The 16,578-nt window shown below is 41.7% G+C and overlaps 1 protein-coding gene across 7 annotated transcripts in view; it reads left to right on the top strand.

Annotated features, from left to right (window-relative positions):
• The window catches only part of LOC133411313 (nuclear receptor coactivator 2-like), a 70,446-nt gene that overhangs the window by 50,335 nt on the left and 3,533 nt on the right, over positions 1–16,578 (top strand). For all 7 annotated transcript variants that reach the window (XM_061693526.1, XM_061693528.1, XM_061693530.1 and 4 more), the window contains 10 exons: positions 788–1,079; positions 1,854–2,054; positions 2,267–2,464; positions 3,211–3,316; positions 3,440–3,611; positions 6,089–6,412; positions 13,951–14,028; positions 14,793–15,015; positions 15,848–16,046; positions 16,122–16,260. In XM_061693526.1, the coding sequence (XP_061549510.1) occupies positions 788–1,079; positions 1,854–2,054; positions 2,267–2,464; positions 3,211–3,316; positions 3,440–3,611; positions 6,089–6,412; positions 13,951–14,028; positions 14,793–15,015; positions 15,848–16,046; positions 16,122–16,260 (1,932 nt within the window). The remainder of the gene's footprint in view (positions 1–787; positions 1,080–1,853; positions 2,055–2,266; positions 2,465–3,210; positions 3,317–3,439; positions 3,612–6,088; positions 6,413–13,950; positions 14,029–14,792; positions 15,016–15,847; positions 16,047–16,121; positions 16,261–16,578) is intronic.

Here is a 16,578-nt window from a genome sequence, read left to right as displayed (position 1 = left end):
ATGTAACCGTCCTTGACAGTTCACTATATTGACAGGGATTTTCAATTTAAAAGTCTGTGCTTACAGCCTCATGTTATTGCGTTTTATGCCTTAACTGTATTTTCTTCCATTAAGTTGCAATTGGTGATTGCACTTTGTAAAAGCCTCTTTGTTCAATTAGCTCTTGGTAAAGTAGACATTTTTTTGGGCGGGTCCAATTATTTTTTATTATTATCTAACATTTATTCTTCTTTAAAGATTTATTTTGCACTGAAAACTGTTACATATTGTTTGTTGAAAAGTAGTGCAATAAAAATAAAGATGTTTCCCTAATATGAGGAATAATCGTGTTTACAGTATTGAGGGTTATGGTTTCAGATTAGGATGTTAAACCTGGATAAGGATTTGAAATTGGGTTTCAATTTATGGTTAGGGTTAATGTTTAAATTTGGGTTTCAAACCATGATTAGGGTTTCCATTAGGGTTTCAAACAAGGGTTACATTTTCAAATTGGGGTTTAAAACCTGGATTAGGATTTTAAACTAGATTAGGGTTTCAATTTACGGTAAGGTTTTCAAATAAATTTGGAGTCGTTTAAGAATTGAGTCCTCGACACTGGAAAAAAAAAAGTGCTTAATTTGAACATGTACATTACATCGGCTGCACATTATTAAAATGTGTTAAACTAACATATATTAATAGATTATTTTCGAGGAGAAGAGGTGAAAATTACATAAATTTACCGTGTTTTAATTACATACAACTGAAAATTAAGTTACTTGTTCAGCGCATGAATATTTTCCCTCAGACCAGCGAGCTGGAGGATCTTCTGGACGACCTGCAGGGCAGTGCCCATCATCATCATCATCAGCATCAACAACATCATCATCAGTTGTTCCCCCGACCGCCGTCTCTATCCAGAGGAGTTCCAGCCTCCTCCTCTTCATCCTCCTCCTCTTCCTCCTCGGCGGCACCCCCCGGCTTCTCCGCGGACAAGCAGAACATCGTCGGCGACATCCTGCACATGATGGACGGCGCCCACGGGGACCACGGTAGCCCGCCCCCCCAGCACCGAGCCTTCCCTGCCATCAGCCCTGCAGGTACAGCCATGGTTAGGGTTTCAAATAAGGAAAGGGTTTCAAATTAGGGTTTGAAGCCAAGGTTAAGGTTTCCATCCAGGGTTAGGGTTTCAAGTTACGGTTTCAAGACAGTGTTAAGGTTTTAAATAAGGGATACGTTTTCAAATATGCGTTAGGATTTCGAAAATTGTAAATGATAGGGTTTCAAATAAGGGTTTGAAACCGGGGTTAGAATTTTAAATTAGGGTCTGAAGCAAGGGTTAGGCTTTCAAATGAGCGTTTCAGATGGCTTATGGAAGTCAGGGTCAGCGTTTCAAATTCAAGTTTGAAGCAATGGTTAGGATTTCAAATGATGGTTTTAAACTAGGGTTGGGGTGTTAACCCATGTTAGGGTTTCGAATTAGGGGTTCAAACCAGGGTTAGGGTTTGTAAATAGGTTTTCAAGCAAGGGTTAAAGTTTGAAATAAGGGATTGGACTTCAAATAAGAGACAGGGTTTCAAAACAGTATTTGAAGACAAGGTTAAAGTTTCAAATTCGGGTTTCAAGCCAGGGTTAGGGTTTCAAATTAGAGTTTGAAGCAAAGGTTAGGCTTTCAAATCAGGGTTTCAATTGGCTAACAGATTTAAATCTGGGTGACGGTTTCAAATGACTGAAGCAAAGTTGAGGGTTTCAAATCAGGGTTTCTGGTCAGGATTATGGTGGCCAATTTAGGGTTTCAAGCCTGGGTTATGATTTTAAGGTAGTCGAACATGACTACAAATTGTGTTTTAACTTCCCCCTCTGAATCGTGCCAGCTCCCGTAGGCGGCGCCAGGCCTGGCCAACCAGCTCGAGGGACGCCGCTCGGTAGGAGCCTATCACAGGATGGCATCGCTGCCAGGCCCCTCGCCCCGCAGCACAGGAACAGTAACAACATCAACAACCCCTATTCGTTACTACAGCAGCAGCAGCAAGGCATGATGGGAAACCACGTGGCAGCAGCCAACAATCACACGGGTGAGGACACAGAAAATGCACATAGAAGAAACATGGCGGGGAGCTTTTATTCTTTTTTTATAAGGAAGATCTAAATCCCTCCCAAAATATTTTAATAAGATTTCCGTTTGAACTTAAGCCAAGATTAGTGTTTCCAATTGGTGTTTGAAGCCTGGGATGGGTAGTAAAGAATGTCAAAATATCTCCTCTTATTGTATTGTTTGCTTGTTTAGGCATGTTGGCCAGTGCCACGGGGCCGGGCCCCCTGCAGCCCGGCTGGGGCTCCCAGGGGCCCGCGGGAGGCCTCCTGGCGCCGTCCATGGGCCAGGGATTTCGGGCGGCTCGTGTGATCCCCAACATCCACGGTGCCGCTCCCACCAGGGGGGCGCCGCCATCCCGACCTCTGGTCAACATGCACATGATGGCAGTCGGTAAGAGCAAAACGCATATCTATTATAGAGAGATAAAATGTAAAATAGTTTAATTTGATAAAATAATAATGGATTTTTATCTTTGAATTGTATTGTTTGGAATGATTTGATTATATTTAATGAACCAACTATTTAATAAAACACTATATTATAAAAAAATATTAAATGTCTGGTTTTTATCTTGCTCATATTTCTTGTCATAATATGTTCAATAACTTAATTGGAAAAGTTTATTGTAATTAGAAGATCACATTTCTTCTTCATTTCTTTTTTTTATTATTGTTAATGAGCCTAATATTTCATAAAATAGACACAATATTAAATGTACTTTTAAAAAAAATATTTAAAAATATATTTATAAATAACCACTTATATCATGACATAAATAAATAGATGGTTAATTTAAAAAAACACCTTTAAATGTTATTTTCATTCTTGTTAATGAACCTGTTATTTCTTTAAAAAATATAAAATGTACATAAAAAAATCAATTAACCAGTTATGTGAATGAATACAAAGTTGATAAAAAAATGAATAGCATTTCTTTAAATGTATTATTTATTATTCCTACTATAGTTAATGAATTTGTTATCTGTTTAAAAAAATCTGTATAACGTACATATAAAGTATTTTACTAAAAATATTTTTTTTAATTTACAATAAGTCAAATAATTGTCTTGTCAAATGCATGCAAAGTTAATAAAAAGTACATTTGTATAAACCACATTCTTTCTGCTTTTGTCCAGAGATGGAGCTGCCTAACTCCGCTTACCCTCAGCAGCACCCACCACCTAATCAGACGGCCCCTTGGCCAGACAGGATGATGATGGACCACTATGGAACCCAAAACAGGTCTGGAGAACGCAACACTTGATCTTAAATTTAACTTAATTTAATTACATTTACTCAAAGCTCAGGAGAACGAACCGTTTTAGCTTAAGTTAATTCAAATAAATCAAAGCATACACGTTTCAGGTCCCTGTACAGGGTCCCCCAGGAGGACGGGATGGGGTGCTGCGGGGCGGCACCCGAGGGCCCGGTGGCGGACGAGGGGGCGCTCCTTAGCCAGCTGTGCTCTGTTCTCAAGGACTACGAGGGCCTGGAGGAACTCGACAAGATGCTCGGGATCCCCACGCTGGCCGGACAGGTGAGGAAAACCTCAAGGAGTGGATCGAAATATGATTTTAGGATGCTGTTCTGTTTTGGGGAACCAAGTGCAGTGGTGGGGTACTTAAGGGGTGGAACTCGAGTACTATCAGAATGGCAAGAATAGGAAAAACCAAACATTTCCTCCTCGTTATTGTTTGCTGCGTGAATTTTCTCTTCTCTGTTAGGCTTTCAAATTAGGGTTTGGAGTCAAGGTTAGGGTTTAAAGTTTGGGTTAAGGTTTCAAGTAATAGGTTTGGTTTTCAAGTAACAGGTGGGAACACAAAAAAAGTATTCACGACAGAACAACTGAGATTATGATTGACTTAATTTATTGCAACTGAATTGTTTTAAAGTTGTATGTAATTGAACTCAACTTTACTGTATTTCTGAACAAGCAATGGTGTCAAGTTTGTGGTGACAGTCTTGTAACTCCTACAGTTCTTAAGAGAACACCATTAAACAAAAGCCAAGACTGTTTTATGTAATTCGATGTGTACCTAATGGGCTAATGGAGAATGAAAGCGATTCATAATTAAGGGAATAGTGCATGATATAAAAATGTTGCCATCCTTCAAAAAAAAATTATATGAACAAAATCTGCATTCCTCCTGTGTCCTCTACTTTAATTAAGTCACTCAGTCAGGTTTGTTTATTTATTTAGAAGAACTGTGTCTGGTCAATTGAGAATTGTCATTTGAGCAAAGATATTTTTTCATGTGGTATTGTTTCAATTTAAAAAAACATGATTACAGAGCCGACGCAACAGATGACATTTTAATGGTGACACTTCAATAAACACGTTCAGTAGTATGAAAATTATATTCACATGTAGTTACTCAGTTTGTACTGTTCTTACTAATGGTGGAACGTACTTTTGTCAATGACTTTTATATCGCCGTGATCATAACGTGAAGTGATCCGATACAGAAGACCTATAACGCACCTGGCATCTTCTAATGCCGACTCTTTCGTCATGCCCGCAAACGTCTCCACACATTTTATTTATTTATTTATTTTTTTTAAATCTCCACAAGTTACCGCTAGCAACCCTGCTTCACTTCTTCTCCATTTGGCAGTTGGCGTTATATTTTAGGCGCTACTTTCTACTTTCGAGTGCGCACCGCTTCGCCTCATTAGTAAAGACGTAAGTAAGACGAGTGAGAAACAGAGCAAGAGGCCTTAAGAGAAAATATGAACATGCTGGTAAGGAATAGTTAGGAAATTAAATGAAAGCAGGAAAAGGAGTAAAATCTAGACATATTTAAACTTTATTGACAATGCAAAGGCAGGGTTGAGTCTGCAGGGGAAAAAAAAAATGAATCACTTATCGGGCTGGCTGCACAAACAACCTGCACAGGCACCCATCTGTGCAATGAGAAGAATAAAGACAAGCATTTGAACTTGATATTAATGAAGGTTCCAGTGTGTCCAATGCAACTGTTGCACATTGCAGCAATGTCAGTCCCTTCTGAGAGAACCTTGTCCAAAACAGGAGACAGCAAATAATTTCTGATCGAAGAAACAGGATCAGCTCCTCAAAGCAGAGACATGTGGTTTTTCAATGCTAATCGTAACTATAGCTAAGTTATCTGAATGCAGGTCTTTAAAAATTGTTTTTTATTTTTATTTTTTTTACATATTTTAATTTGGGCATGGTGGACGACTGGTTAGCACATCTGCCTCACAGTCCTGGGAACCCGGGTTCAAATCTCGCCTCCCCTGTGTGGAGTTTGCATGTTCTCTCTGTGCCTGCGTGGGTTTTTCTCCGGGCACTTCGGTTTCCTCCCCCATCCCAAAGACATGCATGGTAGGTTAATTGAAGATTCTAAATTGCCCGCAGGTGTGGATGTGAGTGCAAATGATTGTTTGTCTATGTTTATTTAGCTGGCCACCAGTTCAGGGTGTACCCCGCCTCTCGCCCAGAGTCAGCTGAGATATGTGCCAGCATGCCTGCGACCCTAATAAGCGGTACGGAAAATGGATGGATGGATGGACATTTTCAGCCTGGATTAGGGTTTCTAACTCGGTTTAGGGTTTGAATTTAGTGTTTGAAGCCTGGGTTAGGGTTTGGAATTAGGCTTTTAATAAGGGTTACGGTTTCAAATGGGTTTTTGAAGCCAAGGTTAGGGTATCAAATTTGGCTTTCAAGCTTGGATTTGTGTTTCAAATCAGGGTTAGGGTTCCAAATTTGGGTTGGAGTTTCTAATTAGGATTTCAAGCCTGGGTTAAGTTTTTAAACTAGCCAAGTTTAGGGTTTCAAAGTAATGTTACAAGCCTGGGTTAGGGTTTGAATTTAGAGTTTGAAGCCTGTGGCAGGGTTTGGCATTAGGCTTTAAAATCAGGGTTACACTTTTGAGTTGTTTTTTTAAGCCAAGGGTTAGGGTTTGAATTAGGATCTCAAGCTTGGGTTAGGGTTTCAAATGCTGGGTTTGGGAAATCCAATGATATAAATATATGAAACGTTTATTTTGTCAGGGTCCCGTGTCTGACCAGGAGCAGCTTTTCGGTCCGTCGGACCCGATGGCGACCATGAAGCCCCCCGTGTACAGTCAGCACTACGCCGCCCAGTCGGGCTACGGCGGCGGCGGCCTGCCCCCCGACGCCTCCTTCCTCTGCCCCTCCATGGGCGGCGGCCACATGGGGCAGCAGAGGGTGGCTGGCTACCCCCCCATGATGAGGATGCCCGGGGCGCAGGGTCACCGGCCAAGCGGTATCCGGCCCGCAGGGGCCAACCCCGCGCTGCCTCCGCAGCCCAACAACCTGAGGCTACAGCTGCAGCACAGACTGCAGGCGCAACTGGTAACTCAAATGCTTTTGAGTACAGTGGGGCCTTGACATACGAGTTGAATTCATTCCGAGTCTGCACTCGTAACTTAAAACACTCGTATCTCAAATCATCTTTCCCCATTGAAACGAAATGGAAATGGCGTTATGTTCTCTCCTCCACCCCAAAAAAAATCAACATTTTTTAAGTGTTTTTTCATTAGGAAAAATAGCACTCTATAATATTGTACAGTGGAACCCCGCATACTCGCACTTTGGCAACAACAGATTCACCTACTTACAGATTTGTGTTCTTTTTTTTTTTTTTTTTTTTTTTTTTTCAAATTTTCTCTTTATTTCATTTTTTCCCATTTTTTTTCTGGGTGTGAAACCAACCCCCAAAACTCTTATTATTAATGTTTTTATTGTTATTATTTTTCAGTATAAATAAATAAATTCCCAATGCAATCATAATGGGTGTCAATAATCTGCAGCTTTTCGCTATTTGCGGTCAGGCCTGGTCCCTATCCGCCACGAATAGCGGGGTCCGCTATACTTTAGAAAAACATCCAGTAATGGCATAATTTAAAAGAATCTAAGGAATTAAACAATTTGTGCCACATTTTTTGCTTTAATTCAATGGACATTGTGCTGCTCCTGCTCCCTAACCCGAAGAATGACCAATATTACTGCAGTCTGCGGAGGAGCTGAGACCGTCACCATGTATACATTTTCAAGTCAAGTTTATTTGTAAAGCCCTTAATCACAAAATAGTCTCAAAGGGCTTCACAGGCCGACAGTTGGCAATGATTGACGACATCCCTAATTTAAACCCCCAAGTCGGGCAAAGGAAAACTCAAAATCCCATTTGAGGCAAAAGGAAACCTTGATGACCAGGCTGCAATGGCTGTTGAGTGGGCAACATTTATAAAATAGTCTGGTACTGTACAATGTTCATTACAATGCTATAAGAGTCTATATAAAGAGAAAAGGCGCCTATTAAAGTAGACTCCTTTGGTGATTCTGCCTCAGGACCTGGCCTGGTCGGTCGGAGCAGAATCCTCCATGAAAACTATTCCGGGTGAAGAGACCTACCTCAGATCTTGTCCCAGCTGGTCGGTGCAGAACCCAAACAGCAATAGCCTCAGATTCGGTCAAAGTCTCCTCGCCCTCTCCCTGAGCGTGAGGTGAGGGGGCAGTAAAACAGCCCTACATGTACTTTAACTAAATAACAAAGAGTATAAATAGTCTTTAGGTTGGGATTTAAAGATTTCTACTGAGGTAGCAGTTCTAATATCCATGGGTAGGCCATTCCAGAATACTGGTGCCCGAATAGAAAATGCCCGAGAGCCTACGGAATTCTCTCAGAGTCACCAAAAGACCAGCGTAGGTTTCGGGACAGAGCATACATTACAAACGAATCAGTGAGCTAAGAGGGTGCTAGCCAATGTAATATTTAATATTTATATTTTATTAGTAACAGGACCTTAAAATTGTAAAATTTTGGGTTGTAAATGTACAGTTAATTACTGGGTATTAGTTGCATTACTTTCACAGTAATTGTACTGCAAATATTTTACAGTAAAATGTGGTAAACTACATCAACACGTGCAACCCCAATTCCAAAGAACTTGGGACTTTGTGTTAAATAAAAACATCCATCCATTTTCTGAGCCGCTTCGCCTCGCTAGGGTCACGGGTGCGCTGGAGCCTTTCCCAGCTATCATCGGGCAGGACACCCTGAACAGGTTGCCAGCCAATCGCAGGGCACATACAAAAAAACAACCGTTCACACTCACATTCACACCTACGGGCAATTTAGAGTTGTCAATTAACCTAACACGCATGTTTTTGGGATGTGGGAGGAAACTATATTTAATTGAATACACTACAAAGACAAGATATTTAATGTTCAAACTGATAAACTTGATTGTTTTTAGCAAATAATCATTAACTTAGAATTTTATGGCTGCAACACGTTCCAAAAATGCTGGGACAGGGTCATGCTTACCACTGTGTTACATCACCTTTTCTTTGAACAACATTCAATAAACGTTTGGAGACTGAGGACACTAATTGTTGAAGCTTTGTAGGTGGAATTCTTTCCCATTCTTGCTTGATGTACAGCTTCAGCTGTTCAACAGTCCGGGGTCTCCGTTGTCGTATTTTACGCTTCATAATGCGCCACACATTTTCAATGGGAGACAGGTCTGAACTGCAGGCAGGTCAATCTAGCACCCGCACTCTTTTACTACAAAGCCAACCTGTTGTAACACGTGCAGAATGTGGTTTGGCATTGTCTTGTTGAAATAAGCAGGGGCGTCCATGAAAACGACGTTGCTTGGATGGCAGCATATGTTTCTCCAAAACCTGTATGTACCTTTCAGCATTAATGGTGCATTCACAGATGAGTAAGTTCAGAATCAGAATCATCTTTATTTGCCAAGTATGTCCAAAACACACAAGGAATTTGTCTCCGGTAGTTGGAGCCGCTCTAGTACAACAAACAGTCAATTTACAGAAGACTTTGGGGACATAAAGACATTGACAAAAAACAATTGTGCAAAAAGATGCAGAGTCCTCTAGCACTTAGAGCAGTTCGAACGACTAATATTGCAATAGTCCGGTGCAATGACCATTGTGCAAAGGGCGCTGAGACTTCAAGGAGTGTATGCGGTTTAAAGTGACGAGTAGTGCGATCATCTGGGACAATGTCGGTTGTGCAAATGTTACAGATACTCCTCAATCAGTGTGCAAATGGAGCAGATGCTACTCTGGCATGAGTGGCCAGTATATGCAAATAGTGCAGCATGGCGAGACAACTACAGTGAGTGCACAAGTAATACATAATTGGCCCCACAGAAATGTGACAACGAACTCAAGTCAAAAAATTGCCAGCTTGTTGTAATGGAATTATAGTTTAGGTGTTTAAGAAGTTGATCGCAAGAGGGAAGAAGCTGTTGGAATGTCTACTAGTTCTAGTTTGCGTTGATCGGTAGCGCCTACCTGAGGGAAGGAGCTGGAAGAGCTGGTGACCGGGGTGCAAACGGTCCGAGAGGATTTTGCACGCCCTTGTCTTAGTTCTGGCAGCGTGCAAGTCCTCAATGGTGGGTAGGGGGGTACCGACAATCCTTTCAGCAGTTTTGATTGTCCGTTGCAGTCGGAGTTTGTCCTTTTTTGTAGCAGCACCAAACCAGACTGTGATGGAAGAACACAGGACCGATTCGATGACCGCTGTGTAGAACTGCCTCAGCAGCTCCTGTGGCAGACCGTGCTTTCTCAGAAGCCGCAGGAAGTACATCCTCTGCTGGGCCTTTTTGAGGACGGAGTTGATGTTGTTCGCCCACTTCAGGTCCTGAGAGATTGTAATTCCCAGGAACTTGAAGGTCTCGACGGTTGACACAAGGCAGCTGGACAACGTGAGGGGCAGCTGTGGCGAAGGATGCCTCCTGAAGTCCACGATCATCTCTACCGTCTTGAGCGTGTTCAGCTCCAGGTTGTGTCGCCCGCACCACAGCTCCAGCCGCTCCGCTTCCTGTCGATATGCAGACTCGTCACCGTCCTTGATGAGGCCGATGACAGTGGTGTCATCTGCAAACTTCAGGAGCTTGACAGTCGGGTTCGCTGAGGTGCAGTCGTTCGTGTAGAGAGAGAAAAGCAGCGGAGAGAGGACACAACCTTGGGGCGCCCCAGTGCTGATGCTGCGTGTGGATGAGGTGGCCTCCCCCAGCCTGACCTGCTGTGTCCTGCCCGTCAGAAAGCTGTAAATCCACTGGCAGATGGCAGGTGAGACGCTGAGCTGGAGAAGCTTGGTTGAAAGGAGTTCAGGGATGATGGTGTTGAACGCTGAGCTGAAGTCCACGAACAGGATCCTCGCGTAGGTCCCTGCACTGTCGAGGTGTTGTAGGATGAAGTGCAGTCCCATGTTGACTGCATCATCCGCAGACCTGTTCGCTTGGTAGGCAAACTGCAGGGGGTCCAGCAGGGGACCTGTGACACTCTTGAGGTGGTCCAGCACGAGACGTTCAAAGGACTTCATGACCACAGATGTCAAAGCGACAGGCCTGTAGTCATTCAGACTAGAGATTGCAGGTTTCTTGGGGACTGGAATGATGGTGGAGCGTTTGAAGCAGGATGGAACTTCGCACATTTCCAAAGATCTGTTAAAGATCTGAGTGAAGACTGGAGCGAGCTGGTCCGCGCAGACTTTGAGGCAGGATGGGGACACATGGTCCGGTCCTGTTGCTTTGTTAATCTTCTGTTGTTTGAAGATGCGTCTCACATCCTGTTCATGGATGGTTAACGCAGAAGTCAGAGGTGTGGTTGTGGTCGCGGGTGCGGCCGGGTGGGTGTGTGGAATGAAACTGTCCTTTTCAAATCTGCAATAGAAGGTATTCAAGTCGTTGGCTAGTGTGCTATTGTTCTCAGCTTGGGGGGATCGTCGCTTGTAATTAGTCAGCGATTGGAATGCACGCCAGACTGATTTCGAGTCGTTCGCGCTAAACTGTTTTTCCAACTTTGCTGCATAGATCCTCTTTGCAATGTTAATTTCTTTAGTCAGCTGGTTTCTAGCTCGATTATACAGGGCCCTGTCCCCGCTCTGATATGCATCTTCCTTAGCTTGGCGAAGCTGCTTAAGTTTAGCAGTGAACCACGGCTTGTTGTTGTTGAATGTCCGAAATGATTTTGTTGGTACACAAACCTCTTCACAGAAACTGATATAGGATGTGACAGTGTCCGTATATTCATCCAGGCTGCCAGCTGAATTTTCAAAGACACTCCAGTCTGTGCAGTCTAAACAGCTTTGAAGTTCCATCTTTGCTTCATTGGTCCACTTTTTGACTGTTTTCACTGTAGGCTTCGCACATTTAAGTTCTTGCTTGTACGTCGGTATTAAGTGAATTAAGCAGTGATCAGACGAGCCCAGGGCTGCACGAGGTATAGCACGGTATGCGTTTTTTACCGTAGTGTAGCAGTGGTCTAAAGTATTATTTTCCCTGGTAGGACAGTCGATGTGCTGCTTGTATTTAGGGAGTTCGTGGTTGAGTTTAGCTTTGTTAAAGTCCCCGAGAATAATGAGGGGTGAGTCAGGGTGTTTTTTTTTCAATTTCGTTGACTTGTTCGGCGAGCGTTAGCAATGCGGCGCTCGTGTTAGCTTGCGGTGTGATATAGACTCCAGCCAGTATAAACGATGCAAACTCACGTGGCGAGTAAAATGGTTTACAGTTCAGAAACAGCGACTCCAAATGCGGGCTGCAGTGTGTGCTGAGCACCGTGACGTCCGTACACCATTTTTCGTTTATATGGAGGCATATCCCGCCGCCCTTCGTTTTCCCCGATGATTCCATGTCGCGGTCCGCTCGATGAATGTTGAAGCCGGGAAGCGTGACGGCGCCATCGGGTACAGCGTCGCAAAGCCAGGTCTCCGTGAAGCACATGGCCGCGGAACGTCCGAAGTCTTTACTGGTCTTTAACAGAAGATGAAGCTCGTCCATTTTGTTGGGTAGGGAGCGTACATTCGCGAGGTGGATCGACGGGAACGCCAATCTGTGTCCTCTCTTGCGGAGTTTCACCTGAATTCCGGCTCGTTTTCCTCTGTGGCGCCGCTTCCGCATCCATGCGCCGAAAACCGCGGACGCCGCTCCGGTGAGTAACTCGGGGAAAAAACTGAGCGGATTTTCGAAAGTTGGTGACAGAAAGTCCGGAGTAGCCTCCTTGATGGTTAGCAGGTCTCCCCTTGTGTAAGTGAGTCGTGTAAGGTCTCCAAAGACGGACGAAAAACACAAAAACAAAGACAATACTAGAGAGCGCGTTACCGAGGCGGCCACACTGGTAGGCGCCATCTTGGCTCGAAACCCATGCCTTTGGCACTAACGCAGCCCCATACCATCACAGATGCTGGCTTTTGAACTTTGCGTCCATAACACTCCGGGTGGTTCTTTTCCTCTTTGGCCCGGAGAACACGACGTCCACAATTTCCAAAAACAATTTGAAATGTTGACTCGTCGGACCGCAGAACACTTTTCCACTTTGCATCGGTCCATCTTAGATGAGCTCGGGCTCAGAGAAGCCGGCGGCATTTCTGGGTGTTGCTGATAAATAGCTTTTGCTTTGCATAGTAGAGTAGATGTTTTGTTTTTGTTGTAGATTATGGTTTTCTGAAGTGTTCCTGAGCCCATGTGGTGATATACTTTACACATGGATGTCGGTTTTTGATGCAGTGCTGCCTGAGGGATCGAAGGTCACGGGCATTCAATGTTGGTTTTCAACCTTGCCGCTTACATGCAGTGATTTCTCCAGATTCTCTGAACCTTTTGATGATATTACGGCCCGTAGAAGATGAAATCCCATTTTTCCTTGCAATTGTACGTTGAGGAACATTGTCCTTAAACTGTTCGACTATTTTCTCACGCACTTGTTCTCAAAGAGGTGAACCTCGCCCCATCTTTGCTTGTGAATGACTGAGCAATTCAGGGAAGCTCCTTTTATATCCCATCATGGCACCCACCTGTTCCCAATTAGCCTGTTCACCTGTGGGATGTTCCAAACAGGTGTTTTGATGAGCATTCCTCAACTTTTTTGCCTCCTGTCCCAGCTTTTGTGGAACGTGTTGCAGCCATAAAATTCAAAGTTAATGATTATTTACTAAAAACAATAACGTTTATCAGCTTGAACATTAAATATCTTGTCTAGTGTATTCAATTAAATATAAGTTGAAAATGATTTACAAATCATTGTATTCTGTTTTTATTTATGTTTAACACAACGTCCCAACTTTTTTGAAATTTGGGTTGTAGTTACACAATTGCCATGCCATAAAATTACTGTGACGTAGCAGTATGTAGCTGTGAAATTTCTGTTTTACTGTAAATAAATTTACAGTAATGGACTGTATTCTCATACTTTTACTGTGAAATGAAATTTTACAGTAATGTATGGCGTCATCAGAAAATTGTCTAGTTCAATATTTTACCGTGAAATACAGTAAAATGTTCATTTCACAATAAAATGTTAAAATGGTCGTTTCACAGTAAAATGCTTGATGTAGTACTTTACTGTGAGATAATACACTAAAACAGTGATCGCACAATGCAATTCTCTATACAGTATTTTACTGTGAAATAATATCATAACATGCTGTGGTAAAAGCTTGGTAACATTTTACAGTATAGTATATCTATATGTCAGTCTTATACTGCCCCCAGGTGACCGAGTTGTGCACATCACAAGGAGTAGCACAGTGTCCATTGACTTCCATTGACCCAAAAATGTGGCAAAAGTTGTTGAAATGATTTGTATTCTATTTAATTAAGTCATTATTTGTCTTTTAGAGTACATATTATAGAGTGTGATTTGTTTTTTCAAAGAACACGTATTTTATTTTTTTATTTTTTTTTTTAGTGTCATTTCAGTTAATTCCAATGACAAAAGATGATGTGAGATGCAGGATTTTTGAGTTACGGACGTGGTCACAGAACGAATTATACTCGCATGTCAATCTTAATATTACTTATTTATAATGTCACATGCGTCAAGGGGAACATTTCAGGTAATTGTCAGGTTTTCCCTTGTAGAACCGTCAGCCAATCATGAACCAGATGACTGGCGTGTCCAGTATGAATCTACCTCTCAGGTCCAACCTTCCCAACCAGGTCAGACTCTAATTGTCATATGTTTTAGATTTAAGACTCACGTGAGCTCTGTAAACAATAGTTAGTGTACAGTATGTGAATTCTTTTGTCTTATTTCATTGTCAATCACACAAACAGTTTTTTTGTTTTTTTTAAAAGGTCAATGTTATATTTAATATAGAGTCGAAATTATATTTTTCTCACTCTATATACTTTTGATTTTTAGCAGAATCTACACAATCACACATGTAGCCTCGATCACATTTTATTTCATTGTCAAAAAATATATATTGTATTTAGTGAAGTTTCTATTTTATAATTATACAGAGATGTGATCTATGTTTTAAATGAATATGTATGGCAGTGAAAGTAGAGTTTAAAACAAAATAAAAAATCATTGTGGAGAGATGCAGCCACACAACATTGTGGAGTGACCGCATGTCAGACTACGCACTTTAATCTGTGTACGTGCCTCGCTAGGTGCTGCTGTTTTGTTAAGCAATATAAAAGTTAACGTGTGTTTGTGAAAAATAGCATCTATAAAGTGACATAATCACACCATTTTCTTTCCACGAATGGAAGTGTTTTTTAATCTTACGTGAACCACCACCGTGAAGTCTGCCTGGCAACAAGTGACGTGAAGATGTCACTTGTTGCCAGTTTTGTTGCTGCCTCATTTTCGTAAAAATCTTAATCTGTGTAGATTCACAATAAAATACACTTGACGGACAACTTCCTGAAGACTTTCACAATAAGGGTCCACCATGTTGTGCGCGTCTCTCCAGGGCTCGTTCAACGCTCAGATGTTGGCCCAGCGTCAGCGCGAGTATCTCAGCAACCACCTGCGACAACGTCAACAACAACAACAACAACATCAGCACGGAGCCATGATGGCTGCCAACATGCCTCCCAACATCGCTGCCGCGGGGGGCCCCTCCATGAGCGGGTCCCATCCGCGTCTGTCTCAAAGCAGCGCACAACACTTCACCTACGCAGCACCCAGCTACGGTACTCGCTATATTAATGCTCTACCACTCTGTCATAAATGAAACTCCTCCACTCATTTCAATATTTCACGTTCCTTAGCCGTAAAATGGCACCAAAGCAATATTTTTATATTTGGCATGGTATTGGCCTGAGCACAAAAACAACGAATAGGTGAGTTTTCAGCATAGATTACGTTCCCCCCCAAAAATCCACGAAGAAGCGAATTTACGAATGCCGTATCCAGACTGTTTTCACTACTATCGTGTGTGTGTGTGTTTATTTATATATATATATATATATATATATATATATATATATATATATATATATATTTTTTTTTTTATTACAGTGAGATAGGGTTGGTCCCTTGTGGCCATAACGAGTATTACATCAGATTAAAAATATATATGTATATATTTTAAAATTAAGATTTAAAAAAAAATCCTGTAACAATTTCCATTAATAAGGATAATAACTCCGGATAAGCGGAAAAGAATGAATGAATGGGAATAGTAATGATAATGGTAGCAATAAAAATAACAATCATAACATTAGTAATAATTATAGTATTAATTTGTAATAATGATAGAAAAATCATATTAATAATACTAATGCAATATTATTATGAATAATAGTAATAATAATGGGAGTTGTAATTGTAATAGTAGTAGCAATAATAACAGTATTAGCAATAACAGTAGTTATAATAATAACAGTAGTAATAATAATAATAATAATACAGTGCTAGTAATAAAAGAGGGGTAATGATAATAGTATTACTAACAGTAGTAAAAAATTAAATGAATAATAATAATGGTATTTTTAAACATTTTTTTTAATTATTTCCCTGGAGGGATGAGCCAGCATCACCATCATCAAGACTCGGCATCCATGTTGGCCTGTTCTTCAGGGACGCCGCCCAGCGCCATGTTGTCGCCCAGGATGGCAGCGGCCCACAGCCAAATGCAGGGAGGGGCGGCGCCCGCCTACCCCATAGCCACCGCCGCCACCGGGGGCGCCGACCTCAACGCATGGATGCAGACGGCCAACAAGTACAAAGACACTTTAATGATGTTTTAATGATGTTTTAATTCCGATTTTCATTTCATACTGTATTTGTTTGTCAGCGCGTACCAACAGCAGGCTCCGTTCTCCAGCGGCGGCATGTACAACAACAACAACAACAACGTGAACATCAACATGAGCAGCAGAGGAGCAAACATCAACAACATGTCGGCGCACATCAATGCTATGCACACGGAACAGGTTGGAACACTTTGACACCCCCAGCCTTATGTCATCCAGCCAGACAAAATCAAACCGCGTATTAAACTATGAGAATCGTGTTGTAACATTAGCAGAATAAAGTTAAAAAACAAGGGGAAAAAAGTCAGATTTTAACATGAACATTTTACAAATTGGCACATTTTTTATTTTTACTTTTGCTTGACTTTTTTATCTCTCAAGATTGTTTTATTCTCTCATAAATATGAACAAAATACAACTTTTCTTGATAATGACGACTTTATCTTTGCATGAATCTGTTCTCGAACAAATATGGCTTTAGGCTTTTTTTTCTTAAAG

This window comes from Phycodurus eques, chromosome 13 (assembly GCF_024500275.1).
Source record: "Phycodurus eques isolate BA_2022a chromosome 13, UOR_Pequ_1.1, whole genome shotgun sequence".
Taxonomy (NCBI): Eukaryota; Metazoa; Chordata; class Actinopteri; order Syngnathiformes; family Syngnathidae; genus Phycodurus; species Phycodurus eques.
This window is presented reverse-complemented; position numbering and strand designations above follow the sequence as displayed.